Genomic DNA, 27,532 nt, shown 5'->3' on the forward strand with positions numbered 1-27,532 from the left:
ACTGGATCCCCGGTCCCCCCCTCTCCCCTCTCCGGACATGGTACGATCCTCGCTTAAGCAGCGCCTCCAATTCTCCGTCTGAAGGGCTAATTTCTACCCAGTCAGACTCAGAAAGTATCGCAGCAAGCCCTCCTCCTGCCTGCTCCGTGTCTCTCTCTCTCTCCACCACCTCAAAGCGGATCTGAAAGAGCGCAAAGCTGGACCCGTACGTAATGACCATGTACAAGGGGAAGCGCCGCAATCATCGATGTAAGTTTCCACAGCGTCGATCGCGCTCCGCGACGCGGCGGGGACATTATCTTTGTGCTGCTGACGCTCGATACAAGTTGCAAAATATCGAGCCGTGATTGATGAGCTCCAGGATGTTGTTTCAAAACGGGCGCAGGCCTGTTTAAGTTGTTAGAATTTGCATGAAATGTGGTTTTACGCAGACACAGTTTCAGGGTGCCGAAATTAGAAGTAGATCCGCCACTTTTGTGGTTTGGTCCAACATTGCCTACTGTTGTCTTCATTGCCTTTTTAGATATAGATATAGATATATATATTTAACTTAATATCAATTTGAGTAACCTGCTGCACGCTGGCTGATCAATGTTTGCGTCAAGCTGATAGTTTGGGAAAGACATCCTGCACCTGCTCTAATGTGTTCATTCTGCTGAAGTTGGCATACATTATCTCATTTGTCGAGTAATCAAGGCTGTGAGGGATCGATTGATAATGAGAATTTGAGGATCAGTTCACTTTCAGTTAGAATCTGTCACGTCATACTGAGAAATGTTAACTAAAGTAAACAGTACTTTTGCTCCAAAGTGCCATTTCATTTCATTTCATTCATTCAATGTGAAACCTGTCCTGCTGGTGCTTTTCACACACACACACACACACACACACACACACACACACACACACACACACACACACACACACATTCTACTGTCGTGAAAACACAGTTTGTTCCACATTGTTGCTCCACTGATACGGCGAGTAAGTAAAATGTTCATGCTGATGTGCAGGTTTAAGTCTAAACCACGTAGAGTGGAATGAATAATGGCCCTGAAAGCAGCACGAAAGGTGTGACAGTGTAGCTGTAAAGCATTAGAGATAAGTGAAGACAATCAGTGAGGCGTTAACCGTCATTATTCAAGCAAAAATGTCAATCATTACCTAGTTCAAGCTTCTAAATTGTGAGGATTTGCTACTTTGGGGATTGTAAGCGGTCTATCTGCAGGTTATGGACTGTGAGTCAGATAAAGGAAGGAATGTGAAGGTGTCACCTTGGTCTGACGGCAGATTGAATTTGAATTTTTCCTGACACTTTGATGGTGTTATGATTAACCAAGCAGTTGAGAAAATAATCAGCAAGTGAATGGTTTGTTCGAGCTCTTCGACTGTATAATAGGGATGGTATCATGAAGCCTGGAGAATCCTGTCTAAAGCAAGCCTGTTAGAGCTGCATGGAGCCAGAGGATGCTCTGATGTTTAAAGCATATGGATGGATGGTTCACTAATTACCTGTTAGCTAACTTGTTTTTGGTGCATATTTTACATCTGTAGAGTGTGATGCTGGTGTGAGAGAAAGACAGCTTGATTTTCTTCCCTGCAGAGGAAATGCAAGACTGTATTGTTTACTGTATAGGCTACAAATAGATAACGCTGCATGACTTTCTGGGTGTACAGCTTGTATACAGATGAGGTGGGAGGAAACACAAATTTGGACACAAAGCACAGAAGAGTCGGTGTCACGAAACAGCGGGCGCTGAAATACTGGAGCTCTTTAGTCAAAGAGCGAGGAGATGGTGAAAAAGAAAAAAATCAGTAATCTGTGCATGGGCTCAAAATGGTGAAGATGATCTTGTTTAGGGGGCTGCTGAGGACTGGGTGTCTATTGTTTGTTTTCAAGATGGATAAACTGGCTGGTGCTTGAAATGTATAGTGGATGCCACCTTTCTGTGAGGTGCTGTGGAGTTGGTCACCTTGCTCAGCTCCTTATGTGTCTCATAACGCCTCACAAACCTGAAACTGTAAATTCAGAGGCTCAGTGGGTTGAAGCATGAACATTGGAAGAGGTGCTCACAGAAAAAAAAACCAAAAACACAGTGAAGCACTGCTGTAACTGATGATTGAAATTTCACTCCTACAGTGGGTCTTGTGCTTCTGTGTCACATTCACTAGAGTGGGGTTGGGATTTTTTTTTTAAATTTTTTTACTGCAGATTCAGCGACGCTAGAGTGATGGATGTGTGAGTGACGTATAACTGTGAGGAGGCTTATGTAGGTGAAACTTTTGAGATGAGTAAGTTTGAGACTGTAACGATATTATTATTTCTGTCCGAGCACTGGCAGCTCTTATTTTGAAAGAACAGTGCAGCACAGACGTGCTAAAACTGTAAAATGAAATGTTTATTAATTAATAAGTAATAATCTGGTAAAGATATATATTATTGTGTTATTAATGTGCTAACCCATCCCTGTTCAGTAACACCTATTGGGAAATGTGTGCCATTGGCTTTGTTCTTTATCAAAAGGTGAACTCTTTGCCTGTGAGCATGTTTATGTTGGTTTGTGATTAATTTGATTAGAAAAGCCAAAAAAAAAAAACCCTCTCAGACTCTTTTCTTGTGAGTCAGAGCATGAGTATTTGAGTTGAAGTACATAAATATTTAAGATTTTGCAGCTCAGGAGTCTTTGGAGATCAAATGGGGTTCCAGCCCTCTGCACCAGCGGGATTTGTTTTCCTTGCTTGTGTGCATGTGTCACATGTTGGACTGTGTGGAGTATGCGGTTGTGTGATTTCATCATCAAGCAAACAAAGACTTAGAAGCCCGATAGGTGCTAATGAAAATTGACTGTGCAAAGAAACTTCCTGTGGATACACGCTCTTTAGACTCCTCTCTGCAGCTTCTCTCCCCACACGTCTGGGCCTGAGCGCTCCTAGTTTCAGTTACAGTTTCAGTTTTGCAATTAAAGGCTGCAGCCCATGACAAATGGATGTGTTTTTCCATGCTGCAGTTGTTAGTTTGTGGCTGTTTTGTGTGCTCTGCTGCTGATGCTGATGGAAGAGGGAGAATGGGGGTAGGGGGGGGGGGGGGCAGGAGGCAGGCTGTTACATCTTCTGTCAGATGTCCTCCATGTATCTCAAGCCATGTGTCAAGGGCAGTTGTGGTTTTGTGCGTGTGAGTGTTTTTCTGCCTCCAAGACCAGACTTCTTTTCAGCTTAGCTCCATGTTGCCCAAAATTTCAGTTTCTGTGTCCATGGGAAGGAATACAAATCATGGGCACACAATCCTTGGTGGAGCTGTTAGAGGCTGCTGCTCTGCTTCTCTTGAATAAATCACAAGCAATTACAGAATATAATCCGTTCCAGATACTTTAGTTGCCACCTAAGATGCGGTTGCCACAGTTTCAAAATTTCGCCAGCTGTGCTTCCACGCTTTTTATTTTCTGTCCAAGCAACCGTATCACACTCCACTCTGTCCTGAAAATTTGATTTTTATCTGTCAGAAAGGACCTAATGAGACTCCTATCGATGATGAAATAATATGACAGAGATGTCACAAGATGTCGCTCCCCCAGAGTCCTCGTCTCTCCCACCAGCAGCTCCACTCGCATTTAGTGAAGCAAAGGCTGTTTTGGACTGTAGCCAGGAGAAGCGCCAATCAGTGTGAAATAAAGACAAGCATTCAGTCACACACACACACACACACACACACACACACACACACACACACTGATGCACTGATGCACGGAGAAAACGCCAACTCTCACAAGTAAATGACACCTTATTATTTACGTTCCTGTGTACAAAAAGCTTTTTGTTGCAAAATGGAAGATTGTTTTGTGTGTTATCATAAAGCAGCAGAATATTTAAAGCAGCATGCTGTGGTGGCATGTACTGTATGAGTATTGGATCTAATGTGTGCAGTCGAAAGATGACTGCAGCAGTGTAGCAGTCTGAAAAATGGTGAAGTTAATGTCCATCACATGTCATGGAAGTGCACTGAAATAATTACAGAACTTGTAACATTTCACCCTGTCTCTCTTCCTTTCACAGCACTCGTCTGTCACATTTAGAAACCTGCGCAGGGATGTGTAACATGTTATCTGAAAGGCGGGCACGAAATTGCATCTTTTTAAAGCATGTAGGCCAATAAGCTTTTCCCTCAATCAATAATTCCCTTTGTTTCCTGGTTTGACTGAAATATAAATATCTAAGTGGGGGTTTTAAAGCAGAATGCTAAAGAGCCAAAAAGGGCCTATTTTTAGCAGCGAGGAAAGTCAATGGCAATAACCTGATTATCACCGGTTGTCATTGTTTCTCAGTTGTTCTAAGTGCTCATGTGTTAGCGAGGTGTTTGTTTTCATGCCTCGATCCCCACCGCTAAGCTTCCTCACTGTGCCGTGTTCATCCGTCCAGCTGCCGGAGTCGCCCGCTTTTTAAAGTGCATCATTGTTGACTCGTGTGAGACAGCTCACTGGGTTTTACAGGTCACACAGAGGGATGTGATCTCAAACCGATGCCATGCTTTTATCTGTTCTGCCGGTGCCTGAAGGGGCTGGGGATTATGAGCTGATCCCCTTGGACTCCGGTCCATGCCGCCTCAGAGAGGCACCGAGGCAGGACAGCAGACTGAAAGTCACACTTGAGTGTTTACAGATGGAGAGATGCTCCAGTTTTGTAATGGGGTGTTCACTGAGATGTAGTCGTATATAATAAAATGGCTGTTTAGTGAACTCTGGTCTGTATTATAAAGTGGAGGGATGGAAGATGGATGTAATTTTTTTTCATTTGAGGCACAGATCTTTGTCAAGATGGGGAAGGTTGCTAAATTCGTACAACACAGATATAGATGAAATTCCAGCCTGTAAAAGGGTAACATTTGCTGTTTTTCTTCTTAGTTTTATATGATACCGATCATTGGTTTGGTTTGACAAAACAAGCGTGGAAATGTCAGCTTGGGTAGTGGGAAATTGTAAAACTAGCTATTTTCTGACATTTTATTGAGCAAACTATGTTTTATAAGTAAATAATAGTTTAAGCCACAAAGAGAGGATTCCTGAGGTTTCTTGCATTTTAGTTCCACTGTGAAATAACCATCCATTTAGATTATACAAATGATAAAATCTAGCCACTGAGAAGAGCCAGGCCTTCTTCAGAAAAGAAAAAGGATATTTGGAGCTCGACAATCAATAATTTTATATGAAGGTTTAGAATGAATGTCTTGTAATCTTTGTGCTCATTCTTGCAATACGCATGCTTAAAATGAACTAAAAGTAATACTCAAATATTTCATTTCATGCCTTTGATAACACATTAGAGCGAGGGTGGAAGAGACAGGATATGTACAAGCCTACAGGGCTCCAACTAACAATTACTGTCATTAGTTGACATGATAACTATGCTCTTGTTTAATCAATTAATTGTTTATATATTATACACAATCAATCATGTATCTTCAGACATCACTGTTAATGGATAACATTAACATGAATGTACCTCATCATATTGATGCCAAAATCACATAAAAAACCAAAATTGCCAGCAAGCAATTGCTCAGTGGTTTTTCCTAATACCTGTGCAACCAGAGATATTAAGATATCATAGTGCCCACCCCTAAGTTAAAGTCAATTAAACGAAATGGCCCATATAATGAAATTCTACATTGTGCCTTTGCTTGGCACGAAAGGATGTGTAAACAAAAATTTTGAATTCAAACAGAAAAATGTAGAGAGTCACCTCAACTCACCTTGAACTTGGATTCACGGTTCTCCTGAATAACCCCGTTTGATGATCTTCAAAGCTCCCAAGAACAGCACCTTTGATATGCAGATAGTCCCCCTGTCTCCTCGCCACTCTTCTTCCATGTAATTAGACAACAGCCGTCCGCAGCGTTAGCCTGCTGTCACTCGCCCGTTGTTGAGAGGTGCCTGTAAGCAAACTCTTTTTCTGTCCCAACACTGAGAGGAAAAGGTAAATGGTTACTTCAGTTTGAAGGGACCGCAGTGCCTTGTGACCTTGATTTAGGGGTACGCAGGCACAGAAAAGTAAGAGCAAGGCTAATGTCTTGAGAGTGACGTGAATGAAATGTGACATCTGATTCAACATGGAGCAGAAACACGTTTGTGAAAATTAGGACCTGTCAGGGCACAGTAAGGACCCACTCTGAATGGAAAATTTGATTGTAATTCACTTTGAGATTTTGGGGAAATCTGTCAGTTTAGGTTGTCAGTATATACCTGCAGTATGGCCTTCATCAGCCCTTGGAAGTATATCCGAGAAGGGAAGATGAAAGACGTACGTGGAGTTTTATGATGCCCAAACTAGCCAAGGCCTCGCCCGCAGGTCATGATGTACAGCGTCGGGTATTAGATGCGGCAGTTCCTTCATCTCAGACCTCCTGCCTCTCCCACAGCACGGCCCCCGCTTCACAATTCGGCGAAGAGTTCAGAGAGTAATTTCTCTGTCCCTTCAGCACGTCCATCACCTGCTTGATTCAGCTCCTTCACTCCGTTCTCGTCTCTTTGCTTACGTCGCTCCTGCTGAGGAACAATTTGCATGATTAGTTACCTTGGCGGCAATCTCCCCAATGTCTTAATTAATTGAACAGAGTTTCTTGTTCCATGAGGAGATGATGGGCAGCTCCCTCTGCGTCCCTCTCATTCTTTCTCCGGCTTTGCCTTTAATTTTTATCTCATCAAGTAGACAGTTGGCGTTTGCGAGGAGAGGAGAATGAAATGAAAGAACACTAAAGGGAAAAAGTGACAAATGTGTTGTAGAGCCATCAGCTCTCGTCTGCAGAGAATTTTTCTCTGATTTTGTAATAGAAAGGAGCACATTTCTCATTCCGTCAAGGTCCTCGCTGATATGTCTGAAAGGGAGTTTATTGCAGTCAGTCACCTGGTCGCTGTGCTGCACATCTGCGATATGACTCGAAAGGTGACACCAAAGCTTTTTAGGTAATCAAGAGGAGAAGAGACTTTTAGTATCTTTATGGTGACAGGGTGTTCTTGGTTAGCAAGACTGCCCTATAAATTAAATTTCAGAGGTTTAAGCTCTTTGACATAGCTGCAAGACAAAGCCTTCACGGCTCCAAAATGTTCTTTTTAAATCATCAATATTTCTGGTGCCAAATTCATCCAAATTTGACCCATTGTCTAATTTTAACTTAAGATATAGGCTGTACTACAGTTTTTTACTCTCTCAAACCTGTTTGACTGTCATTGTTGGTGTGTCCGACCACCACTTCGGCCCAAACTTATATTTCAACAGCTATTGATTAATTGCCGTGAAACCTTGTACAGACAGTGCTGATTCCCAGAGGATGAATCCTGCTGACTTTGATAATATCCTGACTTCATTATTCAGAGCCTCTTAAAGGTCCAAGTTTTCATTTATCCTGTGAAATATCGCTTGGATGGATTGCTGGGAGTACCACACACCAGCTGGTAACTTTCACTTTCTTCAGAACCCTGCTGAATGCCTCCTGTGAGCCAAACTCCCTGTTAAGTTCGACATTTTTATTTTTTTATTATGATGTTAAACTGATAGAAGAAGAAGAACAGTTGAGTGTTGCAGCCAACTGCAGAGCAATTTGGCTTTTCTCATACCTTACACATCTTAGTTGTACTGGAGCATGAATTAGTGGGATAACTACAATAGGTGGATCCAGGTTTCAGTGAGCAGGACAATCAGTCTGATGAGCGTCTGACCTCTTTCAGCCCTTCAACCGGCGCTACACTTGACCTAAGAAACAGGTCCACATCTAAATGGGGTGTTTTTACACAAATTTACTGAAAGGTGGGGGGTGGGGGAAGGAGAGAGGATGGTCTTGCCTTTTAGTTTGTTTAAAAGACATTTAAAAATGGCATTGTGTGTAATATATCTCCTTTAAGAAAAGACAGAATCCCAACCTGTTTATTTTCAGTCTCTGTGTGAGGACCCAGGCGTATTTAAGGTGATAACTGAATCACATCAGTTGTTGTTTTGTCAATCATAGCTTCTGTGCTGCACCACAGCAGGAGTCCAGACAGGTCATTTGTAGCAGCAGAAACCAACAAAATCAGTCTCGGTTGAAGCTGAGGAAAGTTGACATGAAAGCAAGGGCGTTTGACATGCAAATTACTGCATTTAGTGTGTTTTCAGCCGCTGTTTGTGTTACTCCAAACAAGAGCATCAGTCACTTTAAGTGGGTTTTGGTGTAAGGACCAAATTTCTCATGTAGATGTAAGTGGTATTGAGCCTGTATTTCTTAGTGAATACTGCAGTTTGAATTAGGGCTGTAGTCAACTAAAGATTATCTCAACCAACTTAAATTCTACCCACTCTTCAACCAATCGATTGGTCATTGGGGCAGGGGGACGGTGGGGGGGAGCACAGTACAGAGAGTACATTCTCTCTGGTAGCCTTAAGCCTTATGATGCGACCCGCTGCTGTTAATACAAAACCCACTCTTCATTTTCCAATGCCTGTGAATGTGTTTCTGCCGTAGGTAATGCGCATTTTAGCATTACATTTGAACAAACAGTAACAAAAATGTAACGACATTTAAGCTGCTGCATCTGGATGTGGCGTCGTTGCCATGGCTCGGCTTTGGTTTGGACGGCGCCAGAGTTATGAAAACTGGTACGTTTTGACTTCCTGTCTTGCAAGTCTTTATGGTCTATTAAAAATCTCATTATCAAAACAAAAATATGTTGAAAAATAAAAATATGTAGAAAATATTTGAATGTTATTTTTATTCATATTGTTTATAATGTGTTACTCCTAAAAAAAAAAAAATAAATGATACCCTGTAACTCAAAAACAAAATTGGCTACATCATATCTGCATCATATCTGCATATTGGTTGGACCAGAGCATATCGTCCAACCAACTGACCAACCAATTGGCCGACTACATTGATGGATGTGTCTTGACAATAGTCTTCATACTTTAAAGAACCTGACCACGTCAATACAAAGAGGTTCTTAGGCTCAGATGACACAATCCATCCATCTCTCCCTCGCTCTCACCTTGTGGTGACCTCTGCTGGCTTGTTAGCTTTCCTCTCAAGCCTCAGGTCATTAGCAGGTTTCCCCCTCCTCTGTTAAAGAGGAAGGAAAAAGGCAGAGCATCTCTTTCAGGACAAAACAGAGAGGGAGGGAGACAGAGTGATTACAGCCAAATCTGTTGTGGCTTCAGCAGAACCGGCGGATTCCTGGTTCCTGCTCTAATGGTTCATTCATATTCCTTCCAGGAATATAAGATTGTCCTCCAGTTCCCTGCATTCTCACAAGACTCATCCTCTCCTTATGTTTTCGGGCCCCGTTGCTTTTCAGAGGAGTACTTTCTTATCCCAGTGATCCCCCTGCAATATGCCGCCATATTGCTCACTTTATAGCCCTGATATATCCAAAGCCTCGACTTCTATTGCTCTGCCGTTATTCATCCCTTGCTAATGAAAGGAGGGGAGAAATGAGACTTGCGAAGCTTTCGTTGGCGGCACAGGTCTTCGAATAGGGAAGGCCCCACAGGTGATGCCCTCCACTGAAATGTCTCATAATGAGCTTCCTCGGTGCACACAGACACAGGAAGAAATATGGGATGTGAGAGAAAGTGATGGATGGCGAGGTGGGGTTAGATATTGTCTTGTGTGAGTGCCTGTGCGAGGAAAGGGAAGGTGATGGAGGGAGGGAAAGTGAGGGGAATGAAGATGGAGAAAGAGATGGGGTGAGGCCGAGGGCAGAACAGGAAGCATGAGCAAGAGTAGTCTGAGGGAGACAGATGTAAGGCAACAAATGAGACCAATAAAACACATGGGCAGGTTCCTTCGGGGAGTCACGGATCCTTGTTTTCTTGACAGAGAAACACAGGTCTGTCCTCAGTGATTACTTATGCTCTGTGCCTCTGTCATTCTGCTGCAATTTACCTCCAGAACCTTTTTTCCCTCGATAACAGTGTAACCGGGTTACCTTAAATATTTATGCATACCTGGGTTGTGTTTGTTTCGGTGTCTATAGACAGATACCTTCCCTCTCTGAAAGATAGAAAATAGGAGTCGAGCTCAAACATACATCCATAAATAATTCCAGCCGCCGCAAAATTCACATTGCACCATGCGTATGTTCAAACAGCTGCAAGGTCGAGCCCTTTTTGTTTTTATTCGCCACCCAGACACATAAGCGCAACAGACCTTAAAAAACCTTTTGTATCTCGTTCAGCACCGCGGACAGCTCCGCCCTCGTCCCCGTTTGACGGAGCTGCAGATTAAGCAAGCACACAAACCGATGGTACAAACCAACGGGGAAGAGGAGGAGAACTAACAAACACTAAATAAAGCAGACAGCTTTGGTCCCTGACCCAGTGGTACATCTCATTCATAACTGAGTGTTTAGTGCTGCGCAAGATGCAAAGTGTTCTCCTAAAAGCTGCATTAGAAATGATATTTAACAGCATGCCTTGCAATTAGTTCGTTTTAGGCGCTTTCACACAAACAGAAGTGAGAAATGATAGTTCATTGTTCGTAGAATCCCATCTTAAGTAGCATTCAACTGTTTTTTGAAGGAGGATGGCAAAATGTACTTTTGTACCAAAGCTGCTGGTAGTCATTATTATCTCCAACTATGCAATTCATTTAAACAGTTTTCTCAAACCAAAATTTTAAAGTACTCAGTATTTCTGTGCACTTTTGTCTGAGGAAAACCATGTTTTATCATCAAATGCTGAAAACAATGAATGCCAACACTCAAATAGATCGTTTAAGGCATTCGTCTTTTGAATTGATAATCTTTGATAAACATAACCACTACGTAATTATCTTCTCAATGACTCCCTGCTTTTTTGTTTTTCCATTCGTCAAGAAAAAAATGACAAGCATTTGCTGGTTTCAACTTCTAATGTAAAAATGATTAGCTGCTTTTCTCTGTTTTTATGCCATTAAAATTTAATATTTTTGGATCTTGAACTGTCAAACATATAAAACCAGAAATCAGAATAAATCACACTGTTGCCTGGGGAACTGCACTGGGCATTTTTCACCATTTTCTTACATTATAAACTGATAACTGGTTATTAGAAAAAAAGTTATTATCTGATTAGTTAGTTATGAAAATAAGTCCAAACTGATTTGAATTTTTTTTTTTAGGAGTCGTTGTTGCATAAAGTGGTTCCTGCATGAAGGTAAACTATGAGGCTTTCAGCATTTTTTGGCAAGCCTGAAACATTAACTTTTATATTTGAATGCCAATGATTTTAAACTAGCACCAATACTGAAATACCTGGCTGCCCCATGTGTGCAGTGTGCATTAGCCTAATCTGACTTTAATTAATTATTTTGTGTGAAATATCTGAAAATTGTGATAAAATTACAATTACAATTTCCCAAAGCCCAAGGTACATCTTCCAATGTCTTGTTTTGTCCCACCCAATATATTCCATTTAAGATCATTTTAAAACTGAGATTAATTTTCTACCGATTGAACAGCTGATTAATCAACTAATCCTTTTATCTCTAAACCCAAGTTTGACCATTCTGAAAATGTGCTATCGATTGCTGCAGTGGACTCAACTCTTGAACCACACTTATCCTGACAGTCTCAATCAGAGTGGGCTGAAGCTCTTTTCTGGCAGATGCAGTACTTGTGAGGTTTAACTTGAATGTCAGGACAGAATAACAACGATTTGGCCCAAGAGAGCACTGTATACAAACCATTTAGCAATTCTGCCTGTGCTGGGAAAAGAAAATCAGAGATTGTTAGATTTCTTGAGGTTTTGGAAGGCAGTGATATTTATTTGGATTGTTGAGGCCCGATTGGTCTTTATATCTCCCTAAGAACCTTCAGGTTTTTGAGTGATATCATAGTTATCTTCTAAGTTGGCTTCACAGACAGTTCCAACATGCACACACACACACACTCTAACCAGAACATGGATGTTCCCTCCCTCATCATGCATAAGAAGTCGGTTTTACCATGTGTAAGTAGATAGTATACAAACAGACCAGGGTCTAATCCTATTTCTTGTGAAAGCAGCCACTGGGAGAAGGAGGCAAGAGTTAGCCAGAAGCTTATTTTCACCCCTGCACAACTCCACCTTTCGGGGATTGGGGCACTTCCACTTGTTTGGTGGTTGGAAGGGAGTTGAGGCAGGGCAGAGGCATAAATTATTTACGCAAATGTATTGCTGGAGGGGACCAAACGATAGTGAGAAGATGGCTGCATACAAAAAAAAAAAGCCTAACAATTTGTCAGAAAGCGCCTTTTAAGTGATCTACACACCTATGAGGCACTTAGCTGAGGCTCTTATCCAGAATGAGTTCACAGCACAGGGGAGATCTGGGTGTAGTCTCTCAAGGGCACCTTGTTGGCTGATATATTGTTCTCGGTCTTAAACTTGTATCCCGCCAGTTATTAAATGGTTTTCCTGAGCACCTCAGATGCTTGCAAAAGATTGTGCAATAAAGACAGAATGCGATCGTACATATGATCCATATTTTTAAGCATCTTCTGTGTCGTTTATTCATCTTTTTGGAGAATAATATGTGTGTGTAGTTTGTACCTGACCTCAGAAAAAGGGGGTTACTTTTAACACTAAAGCTCCGTTAAAGGTGTTATTCTCACACGCTGTTCTCTACTTAACGTAATGGATATACCTTCATGTCCGCATCCATAAAGTTTCGGGATTGTTTTTGTCATCTTTTTAGTGTTTCGCTTTGGATGGGTGCATATTTTGACCCTCTGGCTGCTCTCCCAGAAGCCACTCAGACTGTGCACAAAATACGGGGACCTTGCAACACCCTTGGCAATGCACAGATAGGGATTTTAAAAATTCTGCATCACTGACTGGCTTGATCACAGAACTGTGCACCTGATGTTAACTTTAACACAAAGAACAACCAGCCGGTTATAAATCAAAGCTCTCCTCACATTCAGCTTTTGTTTGAGTTTTTCTGTATATCCGTATTCCTTTTCATTGTTTTTATGTTTTCAAGGATTCTCTCCTGCCTTGCAACAAGAATTCCATTTTGAATTCTTTCCAGTACACGGTGGCAAGGTCTCCAGTCTTGCCTTCAAAAAATTGGCTCTCACAGTGAACCGCAACATTAGTGAATGTGTCCTACAGCGCTGCAGCTTTGTGTGTTGCTTATTCAAATGTTGCATAAAAAGTTCAGTTTTAAAGTGGAAATAGCACAGAGCCTTCAGAGCCATTTTACCCTTTATTATGAATTAGTATTTTTATGTTCTCTTGTGCTCAGGCATTGCCTTGAGCCACACGTAGTACCATCGCTACCTTCGTGAGCAGTCGGCCCATTTGCGAGTTTTTGAAGAAAGGAAGTTCTGTCACTCTCATTGATACGGCTGTCAAATTTCAAATGAGGTTACTATGCAGTGTGGGAAACATCTGTCTTGATATTCATCGAATTAAATCCTATAATACCCCTCATACTCTTGGGTAATGTTCAGTAGAGAATATTCATGAGTTAATATAGATGATACACTTTAATCCCCTATTACCATTAATGACCATTAATTACAGTGACATTAATAGGCAGTACATAAACATTTAATAAATATGTTAATAACACACGGTAATGTAGCTGCAGATATAAGGTATGTATAAGACTTAATATTCCTATGAATAAACTGTAAATTATGGTGATGTATAACAGCTGTATTTATGACTTGACTCAACGTCCACTTACTGGGTTTATTTGGTGGTTTTCAGCTGCATCTCGCTGTCAACTCAAACAACCTTGTTTCGTTTGGTTTTTTGTCGCTGCCGTTTTGCTTTTTGGGGCTCATGAACTCAGATTAAGTTCAGATTCAAAATCCCTTAGTGAAGTTGCTCAAATTCGTGGGGGTAATTTTAGCCTCTAAAAATACAAATCATATAAATCAAGTCAAGTCGTGCAGACCGGATAAAAGTCAAGATGAAAGTGGTTTTTCACAAATGTCTGATATTCTCACAATTACAGTATAATGTGTTCATAACCCATTATTCATTAAAATGTACTGCTCATGAACGCTAAATCTTTATGTATGATTTATGAATGAAATTAGAATGACTGAGAAGTGATTTGTCGTGTGTTCGTATCTTTGCAGACATAAACATGGCGGGCGAGCCCAAACCATACAGGCCAAAAGCCGGCTCCAAACGACCGCTGTCAGCTGTTTACAGGTAAGACTCACAACACGCTGCCTCCCATGCAAAGGTAAAGCCTTTGCGATGAATATTAAGTATTAAGTACCTTCACATCCTGCTGCTCCCACTGATGTAAATGTGAAGTAATATTTAGAATACGAGGATTTCTATTATGCTCCTCTTTTTTTATTTATTTTTTTTTCCTCTTTTCAACCTTGAATTCCTAATTGTGTTTTTAATGCTCTCCACATTTCCCAGCCTTGACTGGAGTTTGTTTGGCACGGGCCTGTAAAGCTCAAAGGAGATGGTGTTGTATAAGCTTCATTAAGCGTGACCCTGATTTTCTGCCCCGTACACATCTCCTGGTCACAAGCAGATCAAAGCAGTGCTTGTTTACTGCAGTCTAATGTGACAGAGGGGCAGACATGTTTCTGTTCACTGGGACACTTTTTTTGTGTACTCTGATAGTTTGTCCATTAGCTGAGCTTATATTCCCACCAAATGACTCCTTTCTGAGTCGATGGTGCGCTGTTTTATTTTACTAATTTATTAGTGTGTGCATTGTGTTAGTATAAACCCTGATTTGCATTTTATAGCTGCAGCTGAAAACAGCCAGGATGTAACATGGTAATTATGGAACAGGAACAGGAGAGGCGAAAACCAACACTACACTACTCTAAATTGAAATAGTAATGCATTAATCCTAATTAAAATTCCTGTGAGAATAACAACATCTCAAAACAGCGTCTTTCAAAACTGCTTCCTTCTTAGCCTCTCTCCTCTTCTGTTTTGTGCCTCTCTGAATTCTAAATTAGTTGCCATCCTGAGCCTGTACTTAACATTGATTTTCCTCTCCAGGGTCTAAGAAAAGATTTTTCTTTCGTTCTCCGACTGTGTTTCCTCTCTGAAACTTTTTTTTTTTATCTTAGTTGATCTGTGGTCTTTGCATGCCAGTTTGTCTTAGGCTTGCTGCTTTAACCTGCGGTGAGCTTTAGGCATAAATAGAGCGTGTCCATTTGAGTCAAAACGGCTTGAGTTTGATCTGCTTACTTTTGACAGATCCAAAATGGCTTCTCTTAATACAACCCATTCCTTTCCTTATCTCTTTCTCCCCGTCTCTCTCTCTTTCACCCCTCCCCTCCTCCCCCTTATGCCTCTCTGTTTGTCTCTCCCACAGTGGTTATGAATTTGATTACGAGTACTACAGGGATGATTTCTACAGCAGGTATGTATCATTCACATTATGTCATCAAGTTTTGGATGTAACAAGGAAACACTGAGGGTGACTGCTCGCTAAGCGCCGTCCCCGTCGGCTACTGTTGCTACGCCTGTCAAGCTTTCTTTTCTCACACTGCTCATAGGCAGTTAGAATTAAAATGGTGGCAGATTTACCATTGTGGCACCGTATTATTATAAACAACAGGACCTCACTTTCTAAATTACTGCACAGTGGATCGAGCTAGTTGTCAACAGGGCTTTTTTTTTTACTATAGCTTGAAACCCCACAAACTAATGCAGTGAGTTAATGCTACTTTTACCGTCAGTTACTACTGGGGCATGCTAACAATTGCAGGTTAATTGCAAGCAGATAGTAACGTGGACAAATCCAAACCTTTACAAACTTGGCATGTCTAGTTATGGTTGCTATGGTTCCTAATGGGAATCAGGGTTGAGTATCATTCAGAAGTTTTTAATACTAGTACCAGGACTGAGTCAGTGACTTCTTCATTATTTTTTTAAATCATGTTACAAATTTTTGGATTTATTTTCAGTTCCTTGGCATTTTGACAGACTCAAAACAGTTTCAGAACATAAAACATATAAATCAACAATATGGTTTAACTGAAGTTGTCTCTATTAACTAGTTTTATGTTTCAGCACCTGGGCTTTTTTCCACTCAAGGCAGTTTTACAACTTGAAACATAAATGGTTTACCACAAATCTAAGTTATCTGTCAACATTGTTTCAATAAATAAAAATGTATAAAAGTCAGACTCAAACTTGGAACCTTCAGATTCCCAGACAGCGGCTCTACTTCCTGAGCCAGAGCCACTTCCCCATCAAAAACACAGCCGGGCTTACAGAGCTAACAGTGTAAGGTTATACCACCAGTCATTATCACTAATGCTGATGAGATTTACTTCTTAGTTGTCAAAATTTGGTACCAAATGCATTTTTTGATACCATTCGGTCGGTGCCATTAAAGTATCAAAGTCTAGTACCCAGTCCCACCTACCACAGAGGCACCGTTTTAAATAGCCAACTTGTCAAAATGGCCGAACAGATCAAGCGTTCATCTTGAACTTGCTGATGAAGAAACCCCTTGTTTTGTCTCTCATTTATCTGCCAGTGATCAGAGTGCTTATCCGTGGAGAGATTTTCTAAATGTCAAACTTGTTGAGAGTCGTGACAGACGTCGGCTGTCACTGAAAACGTTCAAAGCTGACACCTTCATTTGACATTTAGCACCCTCTTCATTTCATCATCTTCACTTTTAAAAGATTTGTGAGGCGATTCTTTGGATGCATGTAATGGCCTGGATAGTTGTACAGCAAGAAGGATATTGGTAGATTTAAACTGTAATGTCTGTCTTTTGTTTTATGTGTGCCATTTGAGAGAAAGACCCCATCAGAAATCCATAGAAAAAAATCCATCTTGAAATACAATACTGGGAACAGATAATAGGCTTTAGAGAGAGGTGATGGTGAAATAAATGGAAAACCTTTTAGCTCTAGTAGATGGACACTTTCTGAATGCTATAGTGCCGCTTATAAAAGACAGTGACTTATAGAAAAAGAGTAAGAATTGAAGTGCAATATCATTTTTTTCTTTTCTTGAGGCTTTTTGACTACCATGGCAGAGTGGCCCCCCCACCCAGAGCTGTGATCCCCCTCAAACGCTCCAGGGTGCTCGCTCCCTCCTCCCGCCGTGGGAAGACTTCCTTCCCCATCAAAACATCCTCCTCTTCCTCCTCTTCATCCTCCAGACCTCCCACATCGTCCTCCTCCGGGCTCAAACGTACGTACAATAAGGTGCTTTTTGCATGTCTTGTGTTTACAATGCATTAGTCAGGTTTTACTTTATTTCATTTTTATATTTTCAAGTGAACACTGCCTAATTACGCTAATGGCATTCTGTCCTTTTTCAAAAAGCGAAGGCTTAATGCAAATCTCAAAACCACGGTCAGAGAGGGGAAAAAAAAAAAAAAAGTGCTGGCACTGTTCAGTTCTGCTACTTACGCCGTGCCACTAAAAAAAGCTATTTAATTCACTCCAGCGGCTCAGAACAAGCCACATTGCAATGTAGAGCAAAACCCTAAATCGCAAACATAATATAATCCGAGTTTTGCAAGCAGCACCCATTCAACAGACAGTGCTATTCCTGTCATCCAGGATCCATCTGGATCTCATTTGGTCCTCTGATTAACTGGTGATGCATTACAACGTCCTAAATGTAATTAACGTGAGATTGGGGCCATCTCTGTGGAGCTGTGGTCAGCTGTGTTTTCCTAAACGTAAGTCTCTATCCGTAGCCTGTGTAATTGGCTACAGTGTTTGTTTCATTGTTGCCTGTCTAGGCCAGTGTTATCAGCGCGAGCAGCTTGGTAAGGTCTGTCAGGAGGACCCAGTTGCAGTTGGTATTATAGAGAAGGGGAAAAAAAGCCCATCTCCCATCCTCTTTTTGGACAGAGTCAATGAATTCTCTCCTCTGTCTAAGCAGTGCTGCTGTATGTTTGGGAGACTAATTTGCCCCTGCCAGTACCGTGAAAAATCACTGTTTGTATTGACTTTGGCCTAGATAGATTGGACAGCAAAATAAGGTTAGCTTGTCCAAACACCAGGATGGGTTAGTGTGGGTAGTTTGAACCACTTGGGCTGTACTGTACATGTAATAATTCACTAGGCAACAAAAAAAAAAAGGAAACAAATGCTGTCAAAACCCTCTTTGACTGTCAGTTTATGAAGATGGGATTTGGCTTTTAGTCTGTTTTGTCTGTCAAAGTCACAGACTGCATTTAGAAGGGGTCACAATCATGGTAATTACTGTATTTGATTTATTTGACATATCAAAACACACTTAAAATGTCAGACACTGGGACAGTTGCATATTCATATATGTATATGACCCCCTGTTCAAGAGCTGCATGTTGATTGTGGTGGGTGCACTCACAATTCATTGTCATCCTTCTCTCCTGTTTCCTCTCTCCTTGTACTCAACTGTCAAAATATCTAATAAATTCATTTTTCAGTTCACCATCAAAAAGGCAGAACTGGTCCTCAGAGGTACTGAGCTAGAGCTGTAATAATTAGTCAAATCATGACACAAAATTAATGGAATAGTCGCTTCAGAGTTTTCATAATTGCTTCTCATCACACTTCTGGGTTAGGGTTAGGGTTGATACTAAACTCAATTTGCTGACATGACACAGTCCAAACAATGAATCAATAATTAATAAATAACAATAAAAAGAATCGTTAGTGACAGCCGTCTTCATGACCAATTTGCAGATGCACAAAAACGGTAAAAATGTAAGGTGTCCTCTTATTTTGTGCTCTTTCGTTTGCACTCCCGTTGCAAAATAAGAATGGCTTGTCACAGTGCTATTAGGATCTCAAAATGATTCACTCAGATAGAAACAGGAGGCGTTGTGCTCTCAAAACATGTAAAGTTGAGTGAAAATTCACCATGATGCCATCCTAAATGACGTAGCAATACACCCTATTTGCAGGTACTTGGGCTATTGCTTTCTTTAGGGTTTCAGAAAGTATTTAAATATTGTTCTAAAACACAGATACATCATGTACAGGTGTCTTTTACATTTTGTTCAGTAGATGTATATCAGTGCGTGGAAAAAGTAATAGAAATGCTTCAAAATCAGGTTTCTTCCATTTTGTCTTAAAAGTCTGGATCACATATTCCCAAGCTGTTGTCCAAGCTGGTAACCTTTCAGCAGCTATTTCAGTCTGAATATCATCAGCATTACCACGGCCAGAACTCTTTGTTTGGTTGAATTATCATAAACCACTGATTCAACAGATCCTCATTATCCCCAAGATCATTTTTTGCGGTTTATCATAACGTGACGCCCTAAAATTAGACCCAATACTCATTCCCTAAGTCTTTCCTAATGCTTATTAAATAACACTGGGGTTTTTTCTCCCTTTTCCTTTAACCCAATGTATTTTAAGCTGCTGCGTTGATGAACCGATGTTGGATTAGGATGTGTATGTTTTCTCTCTGCAGCTTATGTGACTGATAGCACAAAAGGAAAAAAAAGCCTGCGGGCGGCGATAAATTAGAAACTGTTCCACACTTTCTTATCATCAAAGGACGACTAGTAAGCTGCCCAGAGTGAGCTCAGATAATGTTGGAATAAGGAAGTGAGCGTATATGTGTGCCCACTCGTGGATGTTGGTTTGTAGGCGTGGAGGCAGGTGATACTGAGGAGATAGAAGCAGTTCAGCGTGTCCCGCCATCGAGATAACATTGTATAACCACTGTTTTCTCCTTTTTTGCCCCTCCAGAAAGGTTGATTTTCTGCTTCACTGGAGCTCTAGGGTTGATGGCCGCTTTACAAAACAGCATGAGACTCCACGCACATATGGCCAATGTACTGCTTTCAGTCTGACATTATATACCCCTTTTCTCTTTGTGTCTCATGGCACACATTAATCACCCTGCTCCGCTTTATTGCAGTAACATATTGACAAATACCGCACGCTATGCATTGGATCTCTTACCTGGGCAGCATGTGTTGCATGTGAAATAATAAAATGCCCTTTTGGGGGAAAGTTTACAGCAAGCTAATATGTGAGAAATTTGTATTACGGACTGACGTCTTCTCTAACCGTAGATGTTTATGTTTTATGCATTGGTTTAGCTCATACATACAAAACAGCGCACAGACGTAGGAGGGCGTCTGCATTGTGATGTGGTGTGGGTGTAAATATACATCAAATAAACTAACTTAAAGAGCCGCGCGCAAACATGATACCAGACAAGTAATGTTTTGATTCTGTGCGTGTCTCCTGCCTCTGATTTTCCGGCTGAAGCTTTACAGGAACTTGTGGGTTTGTTTACCGAGCGCTCATCCATCCTGTTTCCAACCCTGACAGAATCTGATAGGTGTCAAAGAGAATTTTATGTTTTCTTCTCAACTTGTGGTGTCTGTTTTTCCCCACCTCTCAAAAGATGACACATTTCAGCTGCCGAGGGTTAAGGAATAAGATTATCTCATTACTTTATGGTCTAAATTCTTTAATCTGCTCAGTTCAAGCTGCTAAAGAGTACTCCCTCGTATCAGCAACCATGAGACGGGCCAGATTGAATTAATGGTGACGTCCTTCAGATGAATATATTTTTTTATTTTCAGCAGATGTTATTTGTATTTGACAGAGATTTGTCAAGGTTAAGACTCAGACTTTGACATGATACGTTATGCTTAATTTATCCAAGGCTCAGATATGTATTGTAGAGTGAACACTGAGTGTAAGACCCAAAGCAAAGCAGGAAGGGGAGAGCAATTATTCATAAGTCGGTAAACAGAAGCTGTGGGAGTGCAAATTGTGCCCTGTTTCTCATGCCGCACTGTTAGTGAGGCAATGATCAGGCAAAGTTGCCCTGAATGTATGAAATGTAAAAATGGAAGTGAAACACACTGATTCAAGTTTGTGTATTGGGGTATTTTAAAATTCAGTTTTCCAATAAAAATGAGATGTTAGTGTTTCGTTGCCTACCCTGGATTGACAGACAAAGGTTCTGCTGCATTATGGTACAATAAGTGCCACTGGTTATTCACATTTCAGCTGCAAAATTACCTGTAGCAAGGTTTGTGCAAAAAACAAAAATGTGAATATTTCAAATGGTAAATGAGCCACAGTTCGATTGTTTACACATTTTCACTCAGGTATCCTAGAGTTTAAGTTCACCTGACTGTGCTCTGTGTCACATTTCAATTAGATTTACTTAAGGAAGTTTACCAATTGAACACTGTCTCCAGTTACCGTGTAATTATTTCCAAATGACATTGTTCTTCCCAGGAGTCTTTACAATTGTGTAGCAGTTAATCTTTGTTCTATTCATTTCAGTAAAATGGAAACTCCCTAATTAAATGCACTTGCAATTGTGCTGAAAATCAATACTCTTTTATCAAATTAATGAACAACTTTTTTTAAGTTAAAATCCGTAGGATTTCAGTGCTGGTCGATATGGTGACACTCATGGTTGCTTCTCAGCCCTTGAGCAGCTTCTTTCTCAGAAATGCAGAAGAGCAACTGGTATGTCAGCTAAGAGTTCAAATAAAAATACATTACATTTCCTGTGAGTGCTATAAATAAAAGCCAACCTGTGTTTCGCCTGTTGAAGCAGCATCAGAAGGAAATTATGTATTTGCGTTAACTTAATCCAGCTCTAAGTGGCTGCAGGAGAGTCAACGGTGTGAACAGTGAGTCAATGAGATGAATTTAAAGACATAACACTGGACTACATACTGCATCATTTCATGTGAAGGCAATTAGAATCCAGTACGGGAATGGCGGACTCCGCCACTGACAATAAATAAAAACCACTGTATAGAGAAGTAATAACAGAACATGAATACATTGAAAGGCTATTGCTGAAAAAAAATGGAGACCTTAAATTCCATCAAATATGAGTTTTAGCTTCATGAAAGTCTTTATGAATATAACTTTACCGGTTTTACCTGAGATTTACAATATGCACTCAACAGAGCAGATATTATCCTTAAGTGTAAGTAATCTCAACGCTTTATATAATCATATAATGCCAACTGAAAGATGGCTTACAGTTTGTTCAGATATTGGCATTATTGAACAAAACTTGAGCAGCACTGCACACCATGGTGGGCGTAAGCTGTGCACTAATCTTCAAATTGAAAGCAGCAGGTCCACAGTTTCAGCAGGGTGACTTTTCAGTTGGCTAGACTGAGATGTTCTCCCCCGAGGAAAGTGTGACTCAATTTTTAGTTTTGGATATCATATCACTATAAAAGTATTAACAGATGGCAGCATGTGACAGCAGTTTGTGATAAAACTTTATGAAGCATCATTAAAATACGACGTGCACAAATGAAATTGGGGCAAGCTAAACCCAACTTAAAAGTAGCTATAAATGAGTCTTTCTGTGTTTCTGTGCCTCAGCAGTGAAGACGGACCAGCTTCAGACTATTAAAAGGGAGCTGACTCAGATCAAGATGAAGATTGACTCTTTGCTAGGACGCCTGGAGAAGATCGAGAAGCAGCAGAGAGCCGATTCTGGTGAGAAGCCGAATGGCTGGGAGAGAACAGGGAAAGGACACCAACCTCAGAGGGAGGGAAATTAAGAGCACACACTGGCCATAAGTCTTAGTGACACTGTGGGAGATAAGAGCAGTAGAGCTCTCCGTCATAACAGCAGACAGGCGTCAAAGCCACGCTGACTCAGTTTATATGAGAGGTCTTTATAGATGCCCTACACGACAGGACAGTCTCGCAGCGCAGCTCACTGTGAAGGTCATTTAGACCTTATGCCATGTTGTGCATGTTACAATTTCCCATTAGGCGTGTCTGCAGTGGTTTAGTCAAAGTCTCAACAACAGCAGCTTCTAACTCCGTGACAGTTGGACACTAAATAAGTAACACCAAGGTTTGGTCGTCCTCCAGGCAAACCGTTGTGTGAGAATGAAGACACTAAAGTAAATACTTGAGCTCACAATGAAAAATGGGTTTTCTGTTCAGGAGATGGTGGTTTTATGAAAAAGTATAAAAGGAAATAAGACAAGCAAGTGGTGGCACTGTGGTGTCAAGTAGAACATCCTCTTGACACCAAAATATGCCTATTTGATTTTGAACTACATACCATAGTATTACAGTACACAATAGTATAGTATAGTAATTTAGTATAGTATACTATAACCCACTGCAGCAGTTCAGATTTACCCTTCCTGTGTAATTTATTATGGCAATTCATTTGTTAACTGTGTTCAGATAGAATTTGAGGTAAATTATTTGTAACAATAGATCAGAAAATCAGTTGAAAGATGAGAATAATTGCTGCTGCGCTAAAAATTGGCGCAAATTGACATGAAGAAGGATGAGATGATACGTTGGCTATTTGGGGCAAATAAATCCAGACCAGTCCAACGGTTAAATTCACACAAATGACACCTTTGGCCCCAAAATTGGCAACTGGTATTTAGTGGAAGAAGTCACTTAGCATAGCTTCACTTAGCATAGAGCACTAACACCTCGCATACACAGCAAAAGCAGCACATCAACAGCTTCGGCTGCAGTCTTCTGAAAATAGATGCTGCAGGTTACAGTTGTGCAGGTAAAGCTTTAGTACAATACAAGAATTTAGCAGCTGGTGTAGACAGCTACATTAAAATGTTAAAATGGGGCTGTTGGAGTTGACAGGGAGAGGATGTGTGTTACTTAGTCACTTGTTGAGGTCAAACCACTCCTGTCCAGTTTAGCATATGCAGCAGCGCCGCATCGAGGGATGATCAGTGGGCGCAACACTTTGCTTTGTTTCTCCACAGACTCACACTTTGTATAACATTTCTGCACCCACCTTTTTCACTCAGAGGCTCAGAGAAAGTACGAGGACAACTGCGACTCCCTGCATGAGGAGTCTGTGTCTGAGACGGCAGAAAACTCTGGGGAGGAGGCCGGTGAGGGGGCACTGGACGTGGAGGCAGGAGAGATGACCGATGGAGGCGAAGACGACTATGACGAGGAGGGCAGCCACCATCTGGTAAGAGAAACGGCTGACAGGGCTGACAGGGTGGGAGAGAGCAAGGCACTTTGGGAGATCTCAAGTGGGCAGACAGTCTTTGCTCTCTGAAAGTTAATTCTCCAGAATTATTCATGGCCGCAGATCTGAGAAAGCGGGGCATCACATGAATGAATGGTGAGGGCGCGTGGACTGACAGTTTCTCCCTGTCGACCCCGGCTCAAACAGTGGAAGCAAAGCTCTTCACACGCCCACACAGAGGCACAGGCTCACACACACAGTCACATGCTTATAGGCTGTAATTAAAGCAGAGGGAGGAAAAACACATAGGGGAGCGTTTAAGACTGGACCTACATGGACGTGGTGTCAATCTGACCGTGAAGTAGAACAGTTGGAGGAGGTTTTCTTCCACAAGGCCACTAAAGAGATGGTACAATGTAGAAGGGCCAACAGAACCTGATGTGTTGAAATTAAAAAAAGCACATTATAAATTTAAAGAGGCTAAAGTGTGGTCTAACCCTAACCCAGTTTCAGTGGGGGGGTGCCTATCCTCTCATCAGACAAGCTGACTGTGTCTCTATTTCTAACGTGCTAGAAGCTTTTCTAGGCTGTATTCAATCAACCATCCACAATCAAGCTGATGTGCTGTGGCTCGGACTTGGACACACCCATCTGTCACACCATGAAGCCAGATTGCACACAAATGTAGCTTAGCCATGTCATGTGATGCTCTATTTCAGTACACTTTAAGAACAAATATACCTGGGACCAGTGCAGAAAATTGCAGATGAACATTTAATATCCAAGAACTCGCCTTATAGACTCTACCATTAACTATGGGGCAACAATTTGATATCCACAATTTAGAAATTTAGCTTTTCAGGTTCAAGTATTTATATCAAAGTAATGATTCTCTGTCTCATCTGGGTTCAGGTGTTCAGAGTGGCCATGCTTGTGTCCGTGCTTTCTCTATTATGCTATAGTCCTTTGCCATTAGGCAGGTGTGCATGGCATACTATTCTTGATGAAAGTCTGGTGCCCTCGCTAATGGAAGACATTATTTTTCGGAGACACGATGGAAGAGATTTATTTATTTCCTGAAGGTCACATTGATCACAGCTCCTGATAATGTACCACAAAGATTGTTCTGCGGGTTGCCGTGGCGGCTCTTGTTGAGCGTACATCAGCAGTGACCTTTTACAAAAGATTAAATACAACCTGTGAGCTCGGCTTAAAGTGCTGCATCATATCCGTTATTTTAACTTCCTGTGTTTCTTTTTCAGATAGAGAACCATGTATCGGATATTGACAACTGAGATCAGGTAAGAGTTCTGGATTCCTCAGCAGCTGTGAAACTGTGCTTTAACACTGCCAAAGGTCCCTGACGCTTTTAGAGCCAGTCCTCATTAAAAGCTCTACGTCCGGTCCTCGTTAAAGCCGCACTCACTGAACTGTGTCTTGAGCATCTCTAAACATTTGTTAATCATATCCTAAGTCATAAGCGCCATGACATTTGAAACACCAGCTCCACTCAAGGGCAGCTAATGCTGAAATCAACAGAGGGAGCAATAATGGCATTCCAATGGGCCAGAACTGCCCATAAACAACATTCATCTAATTGAATTGTGTGGAAGGGGGTATGAATGGCGAGGCCTAAGGTAAAGAGTTCCCTGCCTCTCGTCTCTCAGGGTGTGGGTAATGATGCAGCCACATCATCAGTTGGCTCTGTGTTGGCTGCCTCTTCACAGTGGGGATGCTTAGCAGTGTTTATGAGCTACAGACTGTTGGTATAACATTGAGTTAAGCTCTGATACAGTGTTCATTTTCTTCTTAGCGAGTGAAGGAAAAGCAACATACATTTTTTTTTGTGTATTTTGTTCATGTAATATATGTACTAGCGAACATTTTCAGTCAATACCACCACCGTTTTCCCCATCTGCCTTTCCAGGTGTCTGGTGCCCCAGTTCTATCCACTTCTTAAGAAACCACGTTGCCCTTCAGTTTTCCATTTTCTTTCCATATGTCTGCCTTTTTAAAATTCTGTCCGTAGCCGATTTTGCCAAACCTCCTCACAGCACATACATTTAAAAACCTAAAAATCCCACTCGAGGTCGTGGAGAATATATGAATGTTTTCTAGCTGGTCTGCCGAGGATAGAAAATCACTGTGAGAAGAACCTCAATAAGTCATGTCCAGAAGGATTAGAGAGGCAGCTCTGGCTACCAGCAAATATTTCTGCACTCCCCAAGATATTTCTGAGGCCATTCAAAACGGACAAGCTTTAAAACGCCGCCTAATCCTCATCAGATTTGCAGCATTATAAATAGCCACCATGTTTGAGGAGGAGACACAGTCCTATAATGTGTTTTCATCAGTTTTCTTCTTTATCACTTTAGGTTGAGGCAGCAGACACCGCCGGTCTGTGGTATTAGAATTCATCATCACCTTCAAGAGACAGAAAGGATCTCTGAGGGATCAAGAAACCCATTCTGGACTGTACGTTGTGTTCAAGAGATGCTGAATCACATTTAGATGCCCAACTGTGCAGCACAAAGCGAATGTGATGTGCTCTCTAAAGAAAATGTATTCTAGACCTATTTTAATGCATTGGCTTGAGTTTGCCTCATGGATATACTGTATTTATATTTTCCTTGCAAGAGGTTGACAGTATCATGTGCTAATCCTGTTCCTGAAAAAATAAAACGGAAGGGAAGAAAATTAAAGGGTTTTATTCTGATTTATAAATTGACAAAAGTGGATAAAAAACATGATGTTGTTGATCAATTGTTGCTGCTTTTATGAAATGTGTCTGCGCTGTAATTTCACAAACTGTTTTTCAATGAATTTTTGTTGTTGCTCAAAAATCAAATGAATAAATGGCAGAACAATCTGTCACCACAGTATGATATTCAGAAAATGAATGAAACATCGGTGCCGGATTTGACTCATACATAAGCCAATAGCTGTGAGCATAACTTTATCCAGTTTTATCCATTTATCACACATATTCCCTGTGGGGCTGTTCCATCATATATTCCAACTCCTGCCAAGTTTCAGAAGCAGAAAGGGCTTCCTGTGGTAGAGAGCCAACACTGGCACAGGCCTCCTGCCAGGGAGCAGTGCCCTAACGTCTCAATGCGCTCCTCCCCGCTCAGCCTGTGCATCCCAACATGGACTGCTGCTGTTCAGGAGCCAACGCCCTTTCTCCTTCACCTCCGCTATCTCCCTCTGCACTGATTCTGTCTCATGTAGGCAAGGGAGCGATCCGACATTTTTGGACACCGTAGAAGCTGTATTTCAAGCTGTATATTAAGGAGCTTTGAGATTATCTAAGTATGTGATCTGTGGTCCAGATAGCGTACATTTCGGAATAAATATGGAATAATGTAGCTGAATGCAAATGGTGCAGTTTACTACCATGATTTACATTAATTCTACCGGTTCACATGAGTCTGTTGCATTGCTGCCATGGGGAGCTCAAATGCATCTTAAGCTCAACTGAGCAGTTATAATTAACCTGACTGCAGCAATTTATTTACAAATTAAACTATGCCACCACTGACTGGATGTCAGCACATTCTTCTGTTAATTATTCGCATCATGTCTGTCGACCTTTCCCAATATTCAACAAACAAGTAAATAAAAAAAAAGTGTCAGTCCTTTTAAAAGCTTTTAGATCACCGTT

General features: G+C 41.2%; 1 protein-coding gene across 2 annotated transcripts in view; it reads left to right on the forward strand.

Annotated features, from left to right (window-relative positions):
• Positions 1-26,570, forward strand: part of LOC139220988 (RNA-binding Raly-like protein) — a 47,708-nt gene extending 21,138 nt beyond the window's left edge. The window contains exons 1-8 of one of the 2 annotated variants that reach the window (XM_070852883.1): positions 150-249; positions 14,076-14,151; positions 15,293-15,340; positions 16,955-17,133; positions 22,275-22,391; positions 23,699-23,868; positions 25,131-25,169; positions 26,244-26,570. In XM_070852883.1, coding sequence (XP_070708984.1) covers positions 213-249; positions 14,076-14,151; positions 15,293-15,340; positions 16,955-17,133; positions 22,275-22,391; positions 23,699-23,868; positions 25,131-25,163 — 660 coding nt within the window. In that variant the 5' untranslated portion in view covers positions 150-212 and the 3' untranslated portion in view covers positions 25,164-25,169; positions 26,244-26,570. Of the gene's footprint in view, positions 1-149; positions 250-14,075; positions 14,152-15,292; positions 15,341-16,954; positions 17,134-22,274; positions 22,392-23,698; positions 23,869-25,130; positions 25,170-26,243 lie in introns of those variants that run through there. The other variant, XM_070852882.1, reaches the window with a different exon arrangement.
• The last annotated feature ends 962 nt before the right edge of the window (positions 26,571-27,532 follow it).

Source organism: Pempheris klunzingeri, chromosome 21 (assembly GCF_042242105.1).
Source record: "Pempheris klunzingeri isolate RE-2024b chromosome 21, fPemKlu1.hap1, whole genome shotgun sequence".
Lineage (NCBI taxonomy): Eukaryota > Metazoa > Chordata > Actinopteri > Acropomatiformes > Pempheridae > Pempheris > Pempheris klunzingeri.